This window comes from Seriola lalandi, unplaced genomic scaffold, assembly GCF_002814215.2.
Source record: "Seriola lalandi dorsalis isolate HSWRI2012SDOR001 ecotype SW California unplaced genomic scaffold, Sedor1 jcf7180002054332, whole genome shotgun sequence".
Classification (NCBI taxonomy): domain Eukaryota; kingdom Metazoa; phylum Chordata; class Actinopteri; order Carangiformes; family Carangidae; genus Seriola; species Seriola lalandi.
Window position 1 is genome coordinate 1,542,330 of NW_019524885.1, and position 18,536 is coordinate 1,560,865.

An 18,536-nucleotide genomic window follows, 5' to 3' on the forward strand; every position below is an offset into this window, starting at 1 on the left:
CATTCACCAGATCAACCAAAACATAAGAGCCCAAGCCTGAACACTGATAATTCACAATTCAAATTGTCTTGTATGTAAGACAATGGCGCACAATGTCAGGACAGTTTCTAGTCTCTTCATGGTGGTCCACTCCATGCTCGATATGACATGTGGCGGAAGCAGTTTTTGTGAAGAATTAACAAAGAGTGCTTGAGAAAGTAAATCAAATCCTGCATACTTTCATACCTTCACACACCTGGCCAATAAACAAATGTTATAAGATCTAATAAGCACCTTATGTGAAACGCACTGAGGCCTTTAGGTGCCCCTGACCCCTTAGGCACCTGGGCCTGTGGCCAAAAGGTCAGTTAATATCATCCACAATTAGGACACAAAAACACTGATTATACACAGTAAATATAATTAAATGTCAAGTTCCCGAAGGAACAATTCAGCTCAACAATGGTGCACAGATTAGATTCAGTTTTGCATTCTAATTACAACAGCACACTGAAACATTACTGATTACTGTTTGCATTTTAAATGCTCCGCAGAGGAAATTGTAATCAGTATTATCATTTCTCTCTCTTTCTCTCTATTTCTTTCTCTCTCTCTCGCACACACACACACACACACACACACACACACTTGCGCACAAAAATCATCACTGGACAACAAAACTAACACTACCCACCATCCTCTCGTTGCTCACTTGGTTACTCACACATCGCACTCTTGGAAATGAGAAAATATTTGCTTAATATGAATTTCTAAGAAAGAAAAAAAACTCAGGAGCGAAAGAAAAAGAGAGCGTGAAGGGAGAGGAGCTATAATTCTGACAGGTTGCTGTGGTTTTCTTGTGTGATGCAATCCAAGGAGGCGTGTTTTCACAGCTCACCGTGTCCATTTCACATCTGACTGACACAGAGCTGAACTGAACAGAATGAACTCTGCAGAGCAGTAGGCAGGGAGAGAATAGGTTGGTTTTTTGTCTATTTTTTAAATTACTGTATTACTTACAGTTGTAATTACTACTAATCAAAAAAGTTCCTTTTGAGTTTATTTTATTTTTCATTCATCATGATGAATAAAAAAATTGATGACATTAAACAGAGACACAAGAGCCTACAGCCATGCCGTCACTCTGTGAGGCTGTAAGGAGCAGCAGTGCTTTGAGCTACATGGTAACGTCAGTATGCTAACATGCTCACTATATATATATATATATATATATATATATATATCAGCTATATATATATATATATATATATAGCTGATATATACAGTATATAGCTGATGATGGCATTGGTTGAAGAGCTAAGGAATCACCAATGTTATTACACTTAAGCCTGTGGGGGGAAATTTTTACTTCACTCAAATTTTGTTGACAGGCGGTGACAACAGGTGCTTTTCGACGGTATAAAAGTGTGTGAGTGACAATGCACACCTTCGAATAAAGTACAATTTACAGTGATTCAAACAATGGAATTTGGAAGAATTCAATTCAGATGTCAATGCATCATATCATTTGAATTCTTTTTGTCTAAGGATTATTTTAAATACAGTATAACAGCCTCCAATTCTTAAGAAGTGCATCATATGTTCAGGATCAGAGCACTCCTCTCTGAAATTGTATTATTTTGTCCAGTGTATTCCTCCCCTCTAACCCTATTTCTATTCATTATCTGGCACTGCACTTAGCACTCTGAAAATGTAACTTATCAAAAAATGCACACTCTGCCACACACAAACCTGCACACACACAAGCAGAATTCCACACTACATAAACAATAATTATTCCTGCATGTGTTCACAAATCTCAACAAGAATAACTGGCAATGTGCTGACTCTTGACAATGTGCCTAGAAGTGTATGCTGAGATCATTTGTAATGTAACAAAGGTCTAGAAGTTGCAAATCACATTCATTTAATTAAGAAATATTGTGTTGTGATCCTTGTATCATTGTTAACACAACAAATGCAGAAAATTAAGTGATCCTTAACTCGCACTTGTTTTGTTGTCAGGTGGGAAGTAAATACTTCTCACATAATCTCACACCTCAGATTGTGAGCGGGCTGAACCGTGTGTGTGTGTGTGTGTGTGTGTGTGTGTGTCTGTGTGTGTGTGTGTTTGTCTGTGCTTACATGCACATTTGTTTGTTTGTACTGTATGTGGAGGAGGAATCTGGTACAGTTGCCAAGGAGACTGAGAGGTATCATGTTCTGCAGTCTATCCTCCTGTAATTTTAAATGTTTGAGTAAGGAAGACAGTCTTAAACAAACTACAGCTGGGACAGATGCTCTCCTGCTGTAAAGTGTGTGTAAAGTAGCTGCTAATCATTGTTAATGTACTGTACATTAAGAGAGCGGGATTAAAAGATCAGTCTGGTGATATTCTATATATCTTTTTTATCATGAACAGCAAATCCCATGAAAAGACCAAAACTTCAAATGAATTGATCCCACTAACAATAACTGTCTGTGTAGCAAAAGTCTGATATAGAGCTTATTCCTCCGTGCCATTGAATTCCACTGTGTCCAAACATCAGGCACATCATCGTCCTGGGGCTAAAAATACTCACCAGAGCACCAAATGTTTATTAATCCGCCACTGAAAATAATCCCCAACAAATACACTGTGCACACTACTTTTGTTTGAGTAATGTTCGCTAACACCTACAACCCATCAGCAACAGCATAGTAAGAGCCAGACAGTCAAGAAAATAAGAACTCCTCGAGCTGTTCTTTGTAGCTGTATTGCATTCTGGTCTTCTTTCCTGCTATTGTGAGCGTATAAATTGGCCTCTCTCCCTCTTCTACAATGAATCCCTTTCTCAGTGCTAGCACAAAAGAGAAACCCCTGCTCTTTTTCTTTCAGGTCTGTCAGTGTTTTTGGTTTTTTGGAGTACGTCTTTACACATTTGCTAAATGTTAATGGATGGTATCATTAGGACTCACTGGTGGAGGTGTTGGAGGTGTTGTTTACTCATATGTTAGGATCTGCAAACATCACCGAACACTAAACTCGTTTCTTTCCAAATTAATGCACTTTGAGCCTTACACAGAAGGCCAGTGTGTTTGTGCCAAAGAATTATGTTTGTCTCTAAGTAGCCATCCACACAGCTCGCACAAGTTCAAATTTAGCACATCGGGTTGCTGCTAACTGGTCGTTCACTGTGAGAAAAGTCAAGGAGAAACGGCACGTGTCACCAAAATCGACCTGGACTGTAACTTTACCAGAGATGCTGCCATCTATTTGCCCTCATTCCTTAAAACTTCTGAACTTTCAAAACGTGTAGTTTTTACAACGTAAGAAAAATAGGCAAAAAAAAAGAAAAAGAAAAAAATTTATGAGCAGGGGAACCAAGGAATATTTTATAGTGACCCTAAAATCCAAGATTTCATCCCAGCTCACTGTTGATGCTCAGTGGGATCAGAACATCAGCACTTCTATTTTTCTGCACTACAGTGAAAACAGAATGTGATCTTGAAACTTTTTAAAACAGATTTTCATATTACATTATAAATACAGACAGATACATCATACACTGGAGAGTTCAGAGGCTCTTCATCTCACTTGACTTGGAACTTGTGGAAAAATGAGGAATATGTTTTGCTACTATTTTTTTTTTATGGCTGCAGAACTTAAAGGGAACAAAACAGAAAGCAGAACCCTTGTCAGTTTCACTCAACAATGATCAGCCAAAAGCAAAAAACACCATCCGGTTTCACACACACACACACACACACACACACACACACACACACACACACACTGAGCCAAGGAGGTTCTATACAGTATTATGTTAACTGACAGCAGCAGCAGGAAACAGAGGATTTAGAGAAATGACAAACGTGTAAAGTTTGCTCAAGAACGAATTGGTTTGGGACGCCAATCAAAACCATGAAATAACCTGTCACCACCAGAAGCAGCCGCCACACCAACACACACATACAGTACACACAGACACTCTTCTCTGGCTGGTTTGGAAAGGCCTCTGCAGTAGAACTATGTAATGTTAAACTCTCAATTGCAATCAATACACTTAAATCTGCGGTGGAAAGAGTGAGTGCACAGAAAGTCACTAAAACTCTCCATAACCCATCCATCTCTGTTGCTTAGCGCTAGTGATGTTTTGATGCCTCGCTAAGAGCATCTGTTTATTCCCTACAGTAAGAGATAATTCTACGTGCATTATAACTGATGAGATGCTGTAAATGTGTCAGGTCTGAAAATAGAGCACAACAGGTCACGAATGCTCATGATAGCCCTGATCCAGTGTTGGACACCTTACTACAAAATATAATCTAAAAAAGTTACTACATCACTTGGCTAATTACTCGACAGCAAAAGTTATCTACAGTAGTCATTTACATCAGGCTACCCTTTACCTTACAACCGTCAGCTCCATCAAAGGCACATTCAAACAACTCCAAACCCTTACACCCACACGTCAAATCTCCTGTATTTAACATATGGATTAACAGGGAGTCAGCTGGCTGAGATTTCCCTCTGCTAAATTAATGTGAGCACCAACAAATTGTGTCTTAGTGAAGTTGTGAGATTCACATAACCCCAAAATCCCCACCTAATTCCTGAGTGTCAGCTAACGATAGCGAGATAGCTAAAAAGACACAACCCAACAGACACCCTTGGAATTAGCCGAAGAAAGCTAAGATGTTCTGCATCAGTCTATCAACTGAATGCTGCACTGCCAAACTGAAGAGAGATACCAGATCACTGACAAAACTCTTACAAACTGCATTATTGCTGTTGTGGTATCAGTGAGTAAAACTGGACATTTGTCAGATGAAAAAACAGATCCTTACTGCGTCACTGAGGAAAATACATTTTCAATCGGCGCATGACAAGAGGAGATTTCTGCAGTGACAGCAGCATACCTTGAATTCACAACCTCCTGGGGACAAATGGGCCATCAGCCTGGAATAGATGCTGTAATGACAGATCCTGGTGGACAAAGTCTGCAGAGAATTAACTCATTATCTCATGCCCGGCTCTAATGTTCGGGGGGAAAAAAAGATCACATACGTGACAACTTCTGCTCTTCTTGTCGGCTTTGTGTCTTTCTGAGGCCACGTAAGCTCTGTAGATGTAGCATTTGATGTGCAAACAGGACAGTTAATCTGGTGGGTTTTTATAAACTATCAGTCCAGCCAGCATCTGGAGACAGTTTTTTTCCCCCCATTGAAAGACCATATTTGGCAGCTTAAATAAAGAAAGAGACTGGTGAATTCCTGGAACACCCAGTGTGGCTGAAAAACAGATTCCGTTTTGCCAAGTTATTTAAAACCATTCAACTACGCTCATTACTTAACTTGTTGGTGAAGTTTAACCTAAAGTGAAATACTTAAAGCTCGATGATCAATGTCAGAAAAAGTGTCACTTGTGAGAAAACCCTGAAACTGATAACCCCAATAGGAAGAGTATGAATACTGATAACAAGGCTTCCATGATTCATTATACAATTTTTTACAATAAAATTGTTTACAGTTTTTTAAGCACTTGAGCAAAACTATTGTAAAGTTTGAAAAACTGAAAAAATTGTCCTTTTTTTGTGTATGGACATGTGATTTTACTGTATTTTCTTAATGTGGACCCCAAGAAGAGGAGTCGTTTCCATGGCAACAACTAATGGGTATCGAAATAAAGAATAAAGAATAAAATTTTACATACAGAAAATACATAAAGTCTGTAAAACCACTGCTTGAACAGGATTGAATAAAACCTCAAACATATCCTCAAATAAATGGTGTCAACTACAATTACTGTTTATTCAGATTCCCCTCATTTTCCTCATTTTCTCCCTTTGTGTAGAGGCACTGACTTTTCTGTGCGATCACAGGGACGCACTAAATCACACACTGGCCTGCTGCACTCATCGCTGGAGCAAGATGCAACCCGTAGAGGACGGAGCGTGTCCTCTGCATAAAGATGTGTGGGTGGGGGGTAATGGGTTGTGAGCAGGTAATTGAGTGCGCTGGGCTCGTCACAATAGGAGTGCCAGCTCACTTGATGAAGGCGGTAAAAAGGAGAATGGCCGACAAATAGTGAGCTACACACACACACACGCATACACACACGCGCGCCCGCACACACACACCAACAAATGCAAAAAGACCAGCAGGCTGTGGAAATAAAGCATCTACTCAAGGCAATCACCCACTGTATGCCTCCCCATGGATTTAGTTAGTACTGATCAGTTTTCCATTTTCTCATAGTACCACTGTCCACATCAATATCTCCTTCTGTGCGCGCTCTGCCGGGAAATCATGCTTAAAATTCATTCAAGGAAACAATTATATGCCAATAAATAATTAAAAAAAAGCTTCTTTCTCTAAACAGCTTATGTCAATTTAAATGAAAAAAGACAATAAAAGTATACTTTAAAATGCTGTTAGTCCCACTTTCACTCATTCACAGATGGATAATGTTTAACTTGATGTTTTGCATGGTCTCCTTTTCCACATGCACAAGTCACATAAAGCTCTTGTTCCACAAAAATGTTCCTACGATAATATTTAATGGAAATTTGTTATCAACAATATTTGCCCCAGACCGGTGAAGAGGATGGTGTGCAACAGACTGTGTCTGGGTTACTTTACCTCACGAATAAATGGTCCCATTCAACTTCATGCACCTGGCGAAAAAGAAAAACCTTGTTCCACGAGAAAAAGAGTCCTCTCCCTGCCCTGCCTTTATGTGCTTCTTTCATTAAGTAACTTGTAGGCCACAAATAGATTGTCAACAAAGATTCAGGAATTTCCCGTATGAGCCCGAAGTTTAATTCCAGCTGCATTAAGAGATAAACATACCAACTGTGGGAGGATAGCCAACCACAGTTTAAGTTTCTCTTCTGCAACAACAACAACCACAACAACAACAACAACAACAGCTGATTATTATGTTTCAGATGCTCAGGAGAAACTGAGCTATTAATATTTGTTCAATGGCATGTGAGATATTTTTTGCCATGCTCATTGCTTGGATACATTTTGAAATTTATAGAGCACTGAGCCCCAGAGACGTGTTTAGGGGAAACCCAGTCTGTGCTCATACACAAGGAAGTCAGAGAATGTCAAATGAGCATCAAACAACTGGAGAGTGACAGCTGAAAATCAGCAGTCAAGGAGGTATATAGCTTGATGATTTTCTGAAGTTGAAACTAAGCTAGCATTTACTGAACCCATACAATCAGAGGGTAACCAGAGTGTCTGACACTTTTTCAGCAGCTACTCGCCTCTAGAATTTGAAGGCTCCACTCATTGGCTGTCTGCAGTGTCAATCACAGAGATGTCTACTCATTGTCTTAAGACAGTGAGTGTATTATTTTATTAGAAAAGCTGTGTTTACTAAAGGTTACAATGAACACAAAGAGAGTTCAGAGGATTTTGTCCCCCATCACTTACTCATACATCACCCATTACTGAAATCACATCAGGAGGAGATCTCTTTATGACCAATATGGACAACAGGAACAATAACAGTGACCAATGCCCTTTTCAGTGTACATATGGACATGTGAGTGTTGTATTATAATCAACTTGACAATATGTGAACCTATTCTTTTGTTCAATCAACAGTCCAAACCAAAGAGACGTTCCACGATGACATAAGATATAGGAACGGGTGAGTGCTGATTCATGATAATCACTTAAGTGTTGTTAGTTACATATCTGTTGATGGATTCATTGGTTGATCATTTCAGCTGTACCTTGTGTCATTTTTTTGAGAAGTGATGTACGAAACATTACCCTGGCATGAAAGTAAACTGCAATCAAAATTCCAAGTTCATCCCTTCTACACCTGCACACCATGCACTATACACATACTTGTTGATCTCGCTGACGGTTAGAATCATGTTGGATTAATATGGCACTGATCTCCAAGTGGCTCCTTCTGACCGGGACAAAAACAGAAGGTGTTTCCGTACTGTGTCAGCAGTAGCACCAAAACAAAGGGCTTACAGTGTATCTTGTTGGATTTACTACAGCCCATATGATAACTTATCTCTTTCGATAACCAAGACTTAGACTTTTATGTTGCTTTGGGTTAGGTGACACTGATAATGAATAAGGCCTGGATAGCCCTGGGAATCAGGCTAATGAGTTGGCGTTGGTACAGACGGCCTAAAATTAGCCCGAAGGCAGTGGCTTTCTCCTACATGCCTACAGGGAGTGGCTAATAAGGACAGCACAGTAGGCGATAGCAGGGACAAGTAAACTGTTTCTGGTGAAGGCAGAGACCACAGCTGACACACCACCCCCCCACCCTCCCCCGAATTACTTCTTTTCTCTTTTTTTTTTTTGCTGTTAAGCAGGTTACTCAAGTACTCACTGTCTCTCAACACCAATTTGTTTCACCTGCCTGATTCATTTATCGCTCCACTTGTGGCTACTGGCCAGTGTTGGAATAATGCCCTCTTCATGTTTTCAATTTTTGGATGAGGCAGGAGTGCTTATTTTCTTCTAAGATAATCAAAATCAGATTGAATTTTTATCCAGATTCAACCTTTTATGCAATAAAATGTGTAATAATAGTGAGCCACCATGACTGCTTGTTTTCACAAATTGCCTTTTATTTATTTTGTATTCTTCCCAGATGCTGCCAGAGGTTACAAAATTGGAACTTTCTATTCCTGGGAAACAACTTAAGATGAGTGATGAGGATCTGTTGGTTCTTATTTTCAACGCTAGATTGGACCAATGCTGTGTGTTTAAAGGATTGGACAGTGTGTAATATGTTTTGTTCATGTGGAAATGCCAGAAGATGTTGGCAGGCTCATGTTGGTTTGGACAAGATTTCCTGAGAATAGGAGCCATGTCAAGTGAAAGCAATGAAGTTGATTTATCATCAGAGGGGATTTAAACAATGGCCGATGGAATTGCTTTTGGAAGACACCACTGACTCAGCTTTGTTTGAAAATGTTGCATCCCATGTGATCGCTTAGGCATAACTCCCTCTCTCTAAATATCTGAAATACTTTGTGCTGGCAAATGATCAGAAAAGGGGTGGGCTGTGGGTTATCACAGCTGTCTTGTTGAGCAGCTATTTCATATTGATTATATTTGATTACACCAATGAAAAATGTGAATAATTCAAGTGAGATAAGTGAATGAGACTCGCAATCCACTGTTTTATCAAAACTTGCCTTGGTCTTCATGAAAACAACATGCTGGTCTCATCTCCAAATATGCAATTCTCCATTAACATACAGAATTACATTTCCTACCATAAAAAGGTACATGAACATAATATATGTTAGTAAAACACAGTTTTGATAATGATCTACCACAGCAAGAAACTAAGTAGGTTAGTTCTATGTAATATAGCACTTTTCCATACTGTAGTCACAAAATGAACAAGACAGGACAATAGACAATACAATGTATAGTAAGGGTGTGGCTTTGTCTTAGTTACCTATAAACCTGCTGTTTCAACATGAGAAGGTGAAGATGTTCCATCTATAACATGGTGTTATATAAAGTATTGTCTCAAACCTTATCGCCAGACAAGAACGTCCATATTGGATGATTCTCTTTGTACAAATATAAAAACAGCCGGATTGCATAATACTGCACACAACCATGTATAGATGAATATACCGTGCATAACCACCTACTGTATGTATATAAAGTAACTTAGACGTAGATTTCCCATTCAATATTTATTTCAGCACTCTTCCATACCTTGCACCACTTGTTTCCCTCTCAGATTGAATGCCACAGCCTCTCAGATGGAGAGAGAGAGAGAGAGAGAGAGAGAGAGAGAGAGAGAGAGAGAGAGAGAGACCACAGTTTACCATCTTCTAATAGCTACTTCTAGCATGATAACACACCGTGTCACAAAGCAAAAGTCTCATGAACATGTGCACTTCAGAGGCCTCTTCAGTCCTCAGATCTGAACGCAGTAGAACAGCTTTGAGCTGTGGTAGAGTGAAAGATTGGCAGAATGAATGCGCAGCCGACAAAACCACAGAAATGATGTGATGCAGTCATGTCAACACGGAGCGGATTCTCAGAGGAATGTTTCCGACATCTCGTGGAATCCATGCCACAGAGTATTGAGGCTGTTTCCAGACCAAAGGGAGGAACCTACTACCTATTAGTATGGTGTTCCTAATAAAGTGCTTGGTGAGTCTACTTGGCCAACAAAGCTGATTCTGATTCTGAATATCTGCACATGGCAACTAGGTTATGTTTAAAGTTAGGGAAAGATTATGGTTATGTTAAATAAAATATGGTTACGGTTTGGTAAGGGTTGTGAAACTGAGACACGTCATCAAAGTTAGACATGCTGAACAACCATCAGCAATCCAGACTACCACACCATACATACCAGGACATGCTATAGGACACACCATTTCTGGATGTTGTCACTGGATGTATATCACGAGGTGTGGAACCATCCAATATAGATGTAAATCCTGGGGATGCTGTGCTGAGTATTGATATTATTCCTATCTGTGATACATAACCTGCTTTCCCTCTTACTAATGGCTCACATTGTTAATCTGTCCATTATCTCTGCATCAGCTTATCTATCTCCATGTTTCTGCTCACTATGAAAGGATAAGTTAGTTTGTGCACCTGCAGTTTCACAAAGCAATATACTGAAGTGTACTGTTCAGCAAGCTGGTCTGTGGCAGGCTGAGGATACGTTACCTACAATTAAGGTTAAGAATTTGTAAAAGCTTCAGAACACACATCATCAAAGATAGTTAAAGATAAATGCTCCTGCATTTGCCACCTGATTTCTACTTACAAACGCCACAATATTGGAACGTAAATCCTAGAGCTGGAAAAATTAGTTGATTAGTAGGTCAGGATAGGACAGGAAAAGAATCAACAACTGTTTTGATAATTGAAAATTTGTTTTTGTAATTTACCAAGGAAAAATTGTGAAAATTGGTGGTATCTGGTGTCATCTTCTCCAATATGAGAAATATCCGCATTTTCCCATTTTAAATCATCATAAACTAGATATCTTTGCATTGTGCAACACTTTGAACTGTACTGGATATTTTTCCTCAATTGTTTGAAGTTTCATAGACTAAATGATAAATGAATTAATAAAAATATAATTGGTAGTTGATTAAAATAAAATAAAAATGAATCCTTGCAGCTCTGTTCAATCTTTTACTACTCGGGCCGTTATGCTCTCTAAATCGTTTTTCACAATTTCAACTTCACACACAACTTTTCTTTTTTCATCCCTATGTCTTTTCCTTGCACACACACACACACACACACGTACACACACACACACACATGCTCACATAGTATAAATAGTACAATCTACAGTATATCAGTTATCTTACTGTATTGTACTACTATGATGTTTACAATCAATTAAACGCTTAATCACTTGAAAAGCAGCCAAATATACGGCGGCAGCAGTGGCTCACCCCGCTGAAGTGCATTTGCTTTAACAATAGATGCATGCATGTGTGCATATGTGTATGTGTGCACCAGTGACTGTGTATGTTAGCACCAAAGAGAGTGTATGTGTGCACAAATGAGCTTCTGTGTGGATACAGTAACAAGTTGTGTGTGGGGTTTGTATTTCTAAAACTGTACTGTAATAAAGTAACAAAGAAGGAAACATTGCAGAACGTCTGCTGTGAAATGTCAGCAATCAGTTCACTGTGTTGGGGGTAATTGAACAACAGCAGACCTTTTCATGTATCCAGGCAGCCAGCAAAAGTTTTTGGAGGTATTGATGTGAAACAAATTCCCATTAATCTTTTTATGGATGTCTCAGCAGGCCAAAACAAAATGCTGTTGAAGCAGAGAAGGGAATTCTGACACAACTTAACCAACTTCCAAGGTGCATAGAGAAAGGAAAAAGTCTAGAGACGTGAAAACTCAAGACTCAACACTTGTCGTATAAAGAACTATTTTATTGTCAGACCAACACATTTCGGCTTGACCCTGACGAAGGCCAAAGATCTACGTATGACCTGGAAGACGCCCCTTGAATCCATTCATCACTGCCCTTTTTTTCACCTACTACACATATCTACTGTATATTTACCAATCGACACTCTCAGATGACACACCTCTGATTCTAATGACAGAAGTCATGTCATAAAACAAGCAATAAGACCTTGCTGAGCAAAAGGAAGTTCAACTAAAGTTTAAGCACTTATTCTGAGGTCAAGTTATTCTTAATGTCTACTAAAAAGAAAACAAAACCTATCTTTCTTTATGCAAAGTTCTCTGCTTGTGGCTTATTAAATTCTCCTCTTGTGCAGAAATAGTCTTTTTTTCTTCTTTACACTAAATGTTAATCTGTCCAGCTCACATGACATTTCTAGAATTTTTTCTATTTATATTTCTGTCTGTATAAGTCTCAGCACCTTGACTATAACATTCGTCTTTCATTCATCACTGAGAAGTAAATTCATATCAAACTAATGTCTATTAAATTATTATAGGTATATAACCTAGTAGTTCTGCCTCATAATGATCATCTTTAGTGGTTTAAAAGTGAGTGATAAAAAATCAAATTGACAGTAGTAATTAGACCAATCAATGGGTCAAGTGAAAATTATAAGCACCATACACTGCATTTGATGATTGCAGCCTGCTGCTACATCTGTGTCAATCAATAAAATGACATTAAGAAAAATGAGGAACTCTTAGTACAGTTTTGACTTCTTCAGTTTTTTGTAATTAATGTTTGTCATTGTCATCTGGATAGTAGCCCAGTGTTCTGTTTGAGTTGTCCTTTAAGCAGCAAAACATGTCACCGTAACATCATAAAAATTTCAGTTACTCTTACAAGCATTTTTCTCTTTCTTTCTTCGCTCTGTCAAACTTTAAAAAAAAAAAAAAAAAAATCCATGTAACCTGCTCACCTGTGCCGGGCTCCTCGCCTCCGTCCCTCCGCTCCAGATGCCCCAGTGCGCGGGAGTAGCTTTCATAATCCGGCTGAAATGAAGAAAAAATAAAGACCGATCCCATCTGCATGAGCTGTAGATGAGTGACACTTGGGCTACAGTCCGCCTGGTGACATTGGGAGCGAGAGAGAGAGAGAGAGAGAGAGAGAGAGAGAGAGAGAGAGAGAGAGAGAGAGTGAGAGAAAGAGCGATAGAGAGAGGGAGAGAGAGAGGTGCTGCCACCCTGTGGCTGCATAAATGCAATGAGAAAATGGAGATAAACCTGCAGGGTGTACAGCTGTACCTGACACAAGCAGGGGCCCAGAAAAGATGTAACACTGTAAACAATACAGTGTATTTCCATTTGCTGCTAGTACAAAATGCTAATGTTTAAATGGCATTTTTTTCCTGCTGTGAGAAAGCTTGAATATGAAAATCATGTAGGAATTGTTTGGGACTTTTTGTGCAGTATTTACAAAATGGCCATTCTTACTACATTAAAGGAATAATTTTTAAAAAATACACTTTTCTCTTTCTTGCTGAGAGTTAGATGAGAAGATTGATACCACTTTGATAGAATGGGTGAATATAGCGTTCCACCAGCAGCTGGTTTGCTTTCAGTAGCAGAAAGACCGTAGGGGGAAACAGTAGACCAGCTCTTTCCAAAATCTACCTACCAACACCTCTAAAGCTCACTAATTAAAACATTGTTTTTTTAAAGGAGCTTTATTTAACTTTTTGCTATTGCTACATAGCAAATTTTAGCATCATTGCATTTACAAGAGGTTACATGATCTGATCAGCGCTACTTCTTAATCCTCTCATGCTGAACTGAGGGCAGACGGGATGTTACAGTGACTCACTGTTGCAAAGTGGTATATGAAATGGGCTGGGGCTAGCTGGTTAGCATGCTAACTTAAGTAGAAGAAAAGAAGTGTTGGAAATAAAGGCAAAATGAGAGTTAACATTGGCGTTGCTTTCCACAACTGGAGACAGCGCGTGAATGAATGAAGGTTAATGCTGAACTTGAAATGTTTCTGGTAAGTAAACAGCTATTAATGCTAACATTTGCTATGTTGCAATAACAAAAACATACATATAACATCAAAAACAATCCTCTATGGTCTTGTCATGGCTATGAGGTTGTCAGGCAGCAAGTCATTAGCAAGTGCCTGAAAAAAAAATAAAAATAAATAAAAATCTAAACCAGAGTCTTTGTAACATAGATAAATGGAAGTGGGACATGCCAATTTTGACCTGAAGCTGAAAAAATGAAACAGAGACTATGTGTCAAATACTGTAGGTAGCCTCCTTTAACTTCTGATACGTTGTACTGCTGATACTTCTTCTTTGGTCACTTTAGTCAATAGTCAATTGAGTGTTATTATGTTATTTTGGTACAGCTACTTTTGTTGAGGTGTTTGCGGTGTGACACACGGATCATTTTTTCCCATGTAGTGGACCTGTTTACAGCATCACATAAACACTGTGAAACCAGCTCCTCTGTTCAAACTGCCAGGTTTAAAATAAAGTTAACAACTTGCACAGTCAGTACAAGAAAACAATATAGGCGACTATTCACCTCACCTCAGGAGATGATAAAGTATAAACATAACTCAGTCAAAAGGATCTTCACAAGGGACTTTTTATTTGTTTTATTTTGTGGTTGCTTAATTCATGAATTCATGGTTTCATATTTTGTTGATTTTTTATGGTTATAAATTACTTTATTTCATATTGAACAATTTTGGGGCTCCATACTGCGCTGCAACTCATATTCCCCATTTGTTGAGACATTTCAGTCTGGACAAACATAGTGGATCAACATTGTCATTCTTAAACAAAAACGTTAGGAAAGCCCTGTTAACTGGTAAGGGTACAAATGGTTATTAAACAGCTGAAAGCCACCCAAGCCTAAACATGTAGTGGTACATTAAAGAGGCGTTCCAGCCATGACAGTGAAGTGGCTGCAGAAGTAATGTTGCAGTAGTATTAACAAAGCGTAGCAGCAACAGGTAGGCCTAAATTCCCGACAGCACATGAACGCATCACGCACCGGTGCAGCTGGATACTTCGTGTTACCTCAGAGAAAACAGTGATAACAATGAGATAGCATTAATCTGACACACAGGTTGCACCTGCACAGCCACGCGGATTAAAAGGATTAACAGTCGATGACAGCAGGATTTGGTTTGAACCTGGACCCAGTCTGAACAAAGTTTAGAGTCACTGTTGCTCGAGCAAACAGCTGTTTCAACGTCCACCATACAAGCTAGACGAACTGGGCGAAACCGCGACCCCAACCGTGGTCCTGAATGTCAAAACTACCAGGAAATGCAGGTGTGTCGGTGCTCGGGGACAAGTCGCTGGAGTTTTACCGGGACCCGGTAAGCTTCTACCGTGAGCGTATCGAGAAACACCGGAGCAGAGTGTTTCAGTGCCGCCTGCTGAACAGACCGACCACCTTCATCTGCTCCGTGCAGGCAATGAGAGAGCTGCTGTGTGGTAGGCTATGTTCTCTGTGCATCATTGTTTACGTGTGTGTGCTTGTGTGTGTTTGTGTCTGTCTCTTTACTTTTAACTCAACATCTCAGAGTTTAGTTTAAAGTAAATGTTCACAAACAGATTCAACGTATCAGTATTTTTCCGTTGCTGAATTATTAATCACAGCCTGAGTGATAAATCATTGAGTCAATTGTTAACTTTATTTATTAGATGTTGTGCCACCTGTTTGTGCCATCATTAAACAGATAGCCTACATACAGAAAGTAGTGCGTCTATTTCCTTGTTTTCTCTGCCTCGGGATAATGAGTCAGAGTTTGTGCTCGGGGCAGGGGAACAAAAGGAAAACTTCTTCTATATGGGGTAAAATTAACCCCCGAGATTAGTGTGATCTGTCATGGGAGAGACTCGTGATGGTGCTGTACAGGGGGAAGGAGGGGGATGTAACTGAGATGAAATTTTATTGTAGTACTATTATATTCTACCACCTTTTGATAGGCTAGTTGTACTATTAACAAGTATATAATAAATATAGACTATATGAAATATTTTCTGCATAATGTCATACAATATATCAACTGATATGATTAATATAAATATGCCAAACCTCCTCAATGCATCATGAGCTTTGCCTTAATACAGTACAGACTAAAGGCAGAAAAGTTTGTGAACAGGAAAATGTCATGTTTGAAGTTATTAGCAAATATAATGAAATGCCCAAATAAAAGAAATAATAACACATTGTATTGAGATTAAAAAAATAAACAATACACAGCATTCATTAGATTACAAAACAGTAACGGGACTATCAAGATAATCATTTGTCAAGCTGATGTTAGACATCGGGAAATACACACACACACCTGCTGCTAGAATCAAACCTGACATGGACATTGTGTATATGATTGATGTAATGAGTGTGTGAACAGTATGTATATATGTTTGTGTGTATGTTTGTGTTTCAGAGAAGTCCAACGTGTTTCAGAAGGATCCGACTGACTTGATGACCAACATGTTCGGTGACACCATCGTCACCACTAATGGTAAACACACACATACACAACAGCCCCACAAATACCGAAAAACAGAGCTTCTAAAGTGGCTTCAACAATTATTTGATTAGTTGATTGACAGAAAATGAATCAGAAACAATCTTGAAATTTATTTGCGTCATTTTTAAAGCAAAAATGGTAAAAAAAAAAAAAATGTACTTGCACCTTTTTAACGTGAATATTTTCTGACATTCGTTAAAGTAAACTAAAGCTCTTGGGTTTTTAGTCTATTGGTCAGACAAAACAAAACATTTGAAGATGTCATTTTGGATTCTAGAGACTTCTGAGGGGTGTTTTTTCATATTTTATAAACCGAAAGAAATCCATTAAATGAGAAAATAATGGATTGATTAATCAATAATCAAAATAATCATTAGTAGTAACCACTGTCTGTTAGAAAGCTAAAACTATACAGACGGTATAGCAGAAAAACTGACTCTGGTGACTTTCTACCACCCACTACAATACATACCTTACACTTGTGTAATACAGGACCATGACTGTAATCTGCTTAAATTCTGCTCTGCAAATGTAAATATGAGGAACTTGTATCTGCATGTTTCAGGTGAAGAGGCGTGTCTTCTCCGTCTGTCCCTCACCAGCCTCTTTTCAGGAAGTTGTTTGGAATCGTCAAGTGATTATATCACCAGGTAGGGAAAGAAATTTCACTGGAATAGTGTTTCAGCATAAATTCATATGATATTTTGTTGTTGGGAATGTCTTTGATGGTGTTAACAGCCATGCATTTATGACCTGGAGACTGACATAGTTCTTCATACAGTTTCATGAGTTTAAATGGGCGTACAAAGCTCATTCTCTTTTTTTTCTTTTTCTTTTTTTTTTTTTAAGTCTGGTTGTGTATTTAGACATTAACTGTGTCCAGCCTCTTGTTCCGTGAACGTTCACGATGGAACCAGAAATGCTTGCAAGGACATTTGTGACGCAACTGCAGGGCTTTTATTGCTGCAACAGTTGTGGTTTGTCCATCCATGTCAAAGGTTTCTTGAGCAAACGAATGAATGAAATGACTCCTATCTGTTCCAGGGACAAAACTTACCTATAGTAATTATACTGTGTGTAATGTGGTGATTTAATATTTGAATAACAAGTGAATGTTGCTTATGATATTGTTGTAATGTATATATTTTTGAAGACTCCCTTGTAATTACTTTGAAATGAGAAGTGTGTTTCTCTACCTCTTTCTTGCTACAGTGTATGTGTTCGCTGTCTGAAGGAGCTCTCTCTCAGGTACCACTTAACGTAAACCTCCAGCACTCAAAGCATTTCTATTTATATGTTATATATTTAGATTTCTTTTTTACAGACTTTTGTCCTTAATGGCTCCCATATTAGCCCTTTTTACTACAGTCATTAGGGGGATTTTTAGCAGCATTTCATTCAGACTAATTATTTTAGGACAGTAAAAGTAATGTACGCAACTAATTGATGCAACTGATCTATTAATGTGTAGTAGGCAGCCAGAGTGTGTCTACTCTGTCTTTAAGCGCCTGGGGACGGAGTTGGTTTTGGGCCTTTTTCTGAACGTACGAGCGGAGGAGCAGCCTGAACTGTTCCAGGAAATCACGCAACTCTGCACCCAGCACTGGCATGGTAGGGACACACACACACACACAGACACACACACATACATAATACATATATATATATATATATATATATATATATATATAACCAAGTATGGATGTGTATATACAGAGTTGCCACTGACATTCCCAAGCAGCTTCCTTTTTTTTCTTTCTGTAACTATCAGTTGGTAGCACTCGTATTATAAGACACTCGCTCTCAAAATCTTTCTCTTCCAGATTTGCTTGCCACGTCTGTGTTCTTGTGCTGCAACACAACATTGCAAAATTTACCACTTCCCTTTTCTTTTCAGTTCAATAAAACTTTTTTCAGTGTGTTTTTGACCATCTTCGTGTGTTAACTTCTGCCCCTGCAGGCCTGATCTCTGCTCCAGTCAACGTGAAGGTTCCTCTGTGGTCATCGGGTTTCTCCACAGCTCTGGAAGCCAGAGACAAACTAATGGACATCATCAAAGACAAACTGGAGAATGACACACAGGGGTGAGACTGAGACTGCC

At 38.8% G+C, this 18,536-nt stretch overlaps 2 protein-coding genes across 5 annotated transcripts in view; one reads left to right on the forward strand and one right to left on the reverse strand.

Annotated features, from left to right (window-relative positions):
- The window catches only part of LOC111655769 (5-hydroxytryptamine receptor 4), a 44,406-nt gene extending 31,439 nt beyond the window's left edge, over positions 1-12,967 (reverse strand). Inside the window, exon 1 of the mRNA XM_023407281.2 lies at positions 12,861-12,967. The gene's annotated coding sequence lies outside the window, so the exon portion shown is untranslated. The remainder of the gene's footprint in view (positions 1-12,860) is intronic.
- Positions 12,968-14,873: 1,906 nt separating this feature from the next.
- LOC111655749 (uncharacterized) overlaps positions 14,874-18,536 on the forward strand; it is a 41,784-nt gene continuing 38,121 nt past the window's right edge. The window contains exons 1-6 of one of the 4 annotated variants that reach the window (XM_087174251.1): positions 14,874-15,386; positions 16,349-16,426; positions 17,001-17,085; positions 17,648-17,683; positions 17,907-18,046; positions 18,396-18,519. In XM_087174251.1, coding sequence (XP_087030377.1) covers positions 15,197-15,386; positions 16,349-16,426; positions 17,001-17,085; positions 17,648-17,683; positions 17,907-18,046; positions 18,396-18,519 — 653 coding nt within the window. In that variant the 5' untranslated portion in view covers positions 14,874-15,196. The remainder of the gene's footprint in view (positions 15,387-16,348; positions 16,427-17,000; positions 17,086-17,647; positions 17,684-17,906; positions 18,047-18,395; positions 18,520-18,536) is intronic. The other 3 variants (XM_087174253.1, XM_087174252.1, XM_023407252.2) reach the window with 3 other exon arrangements.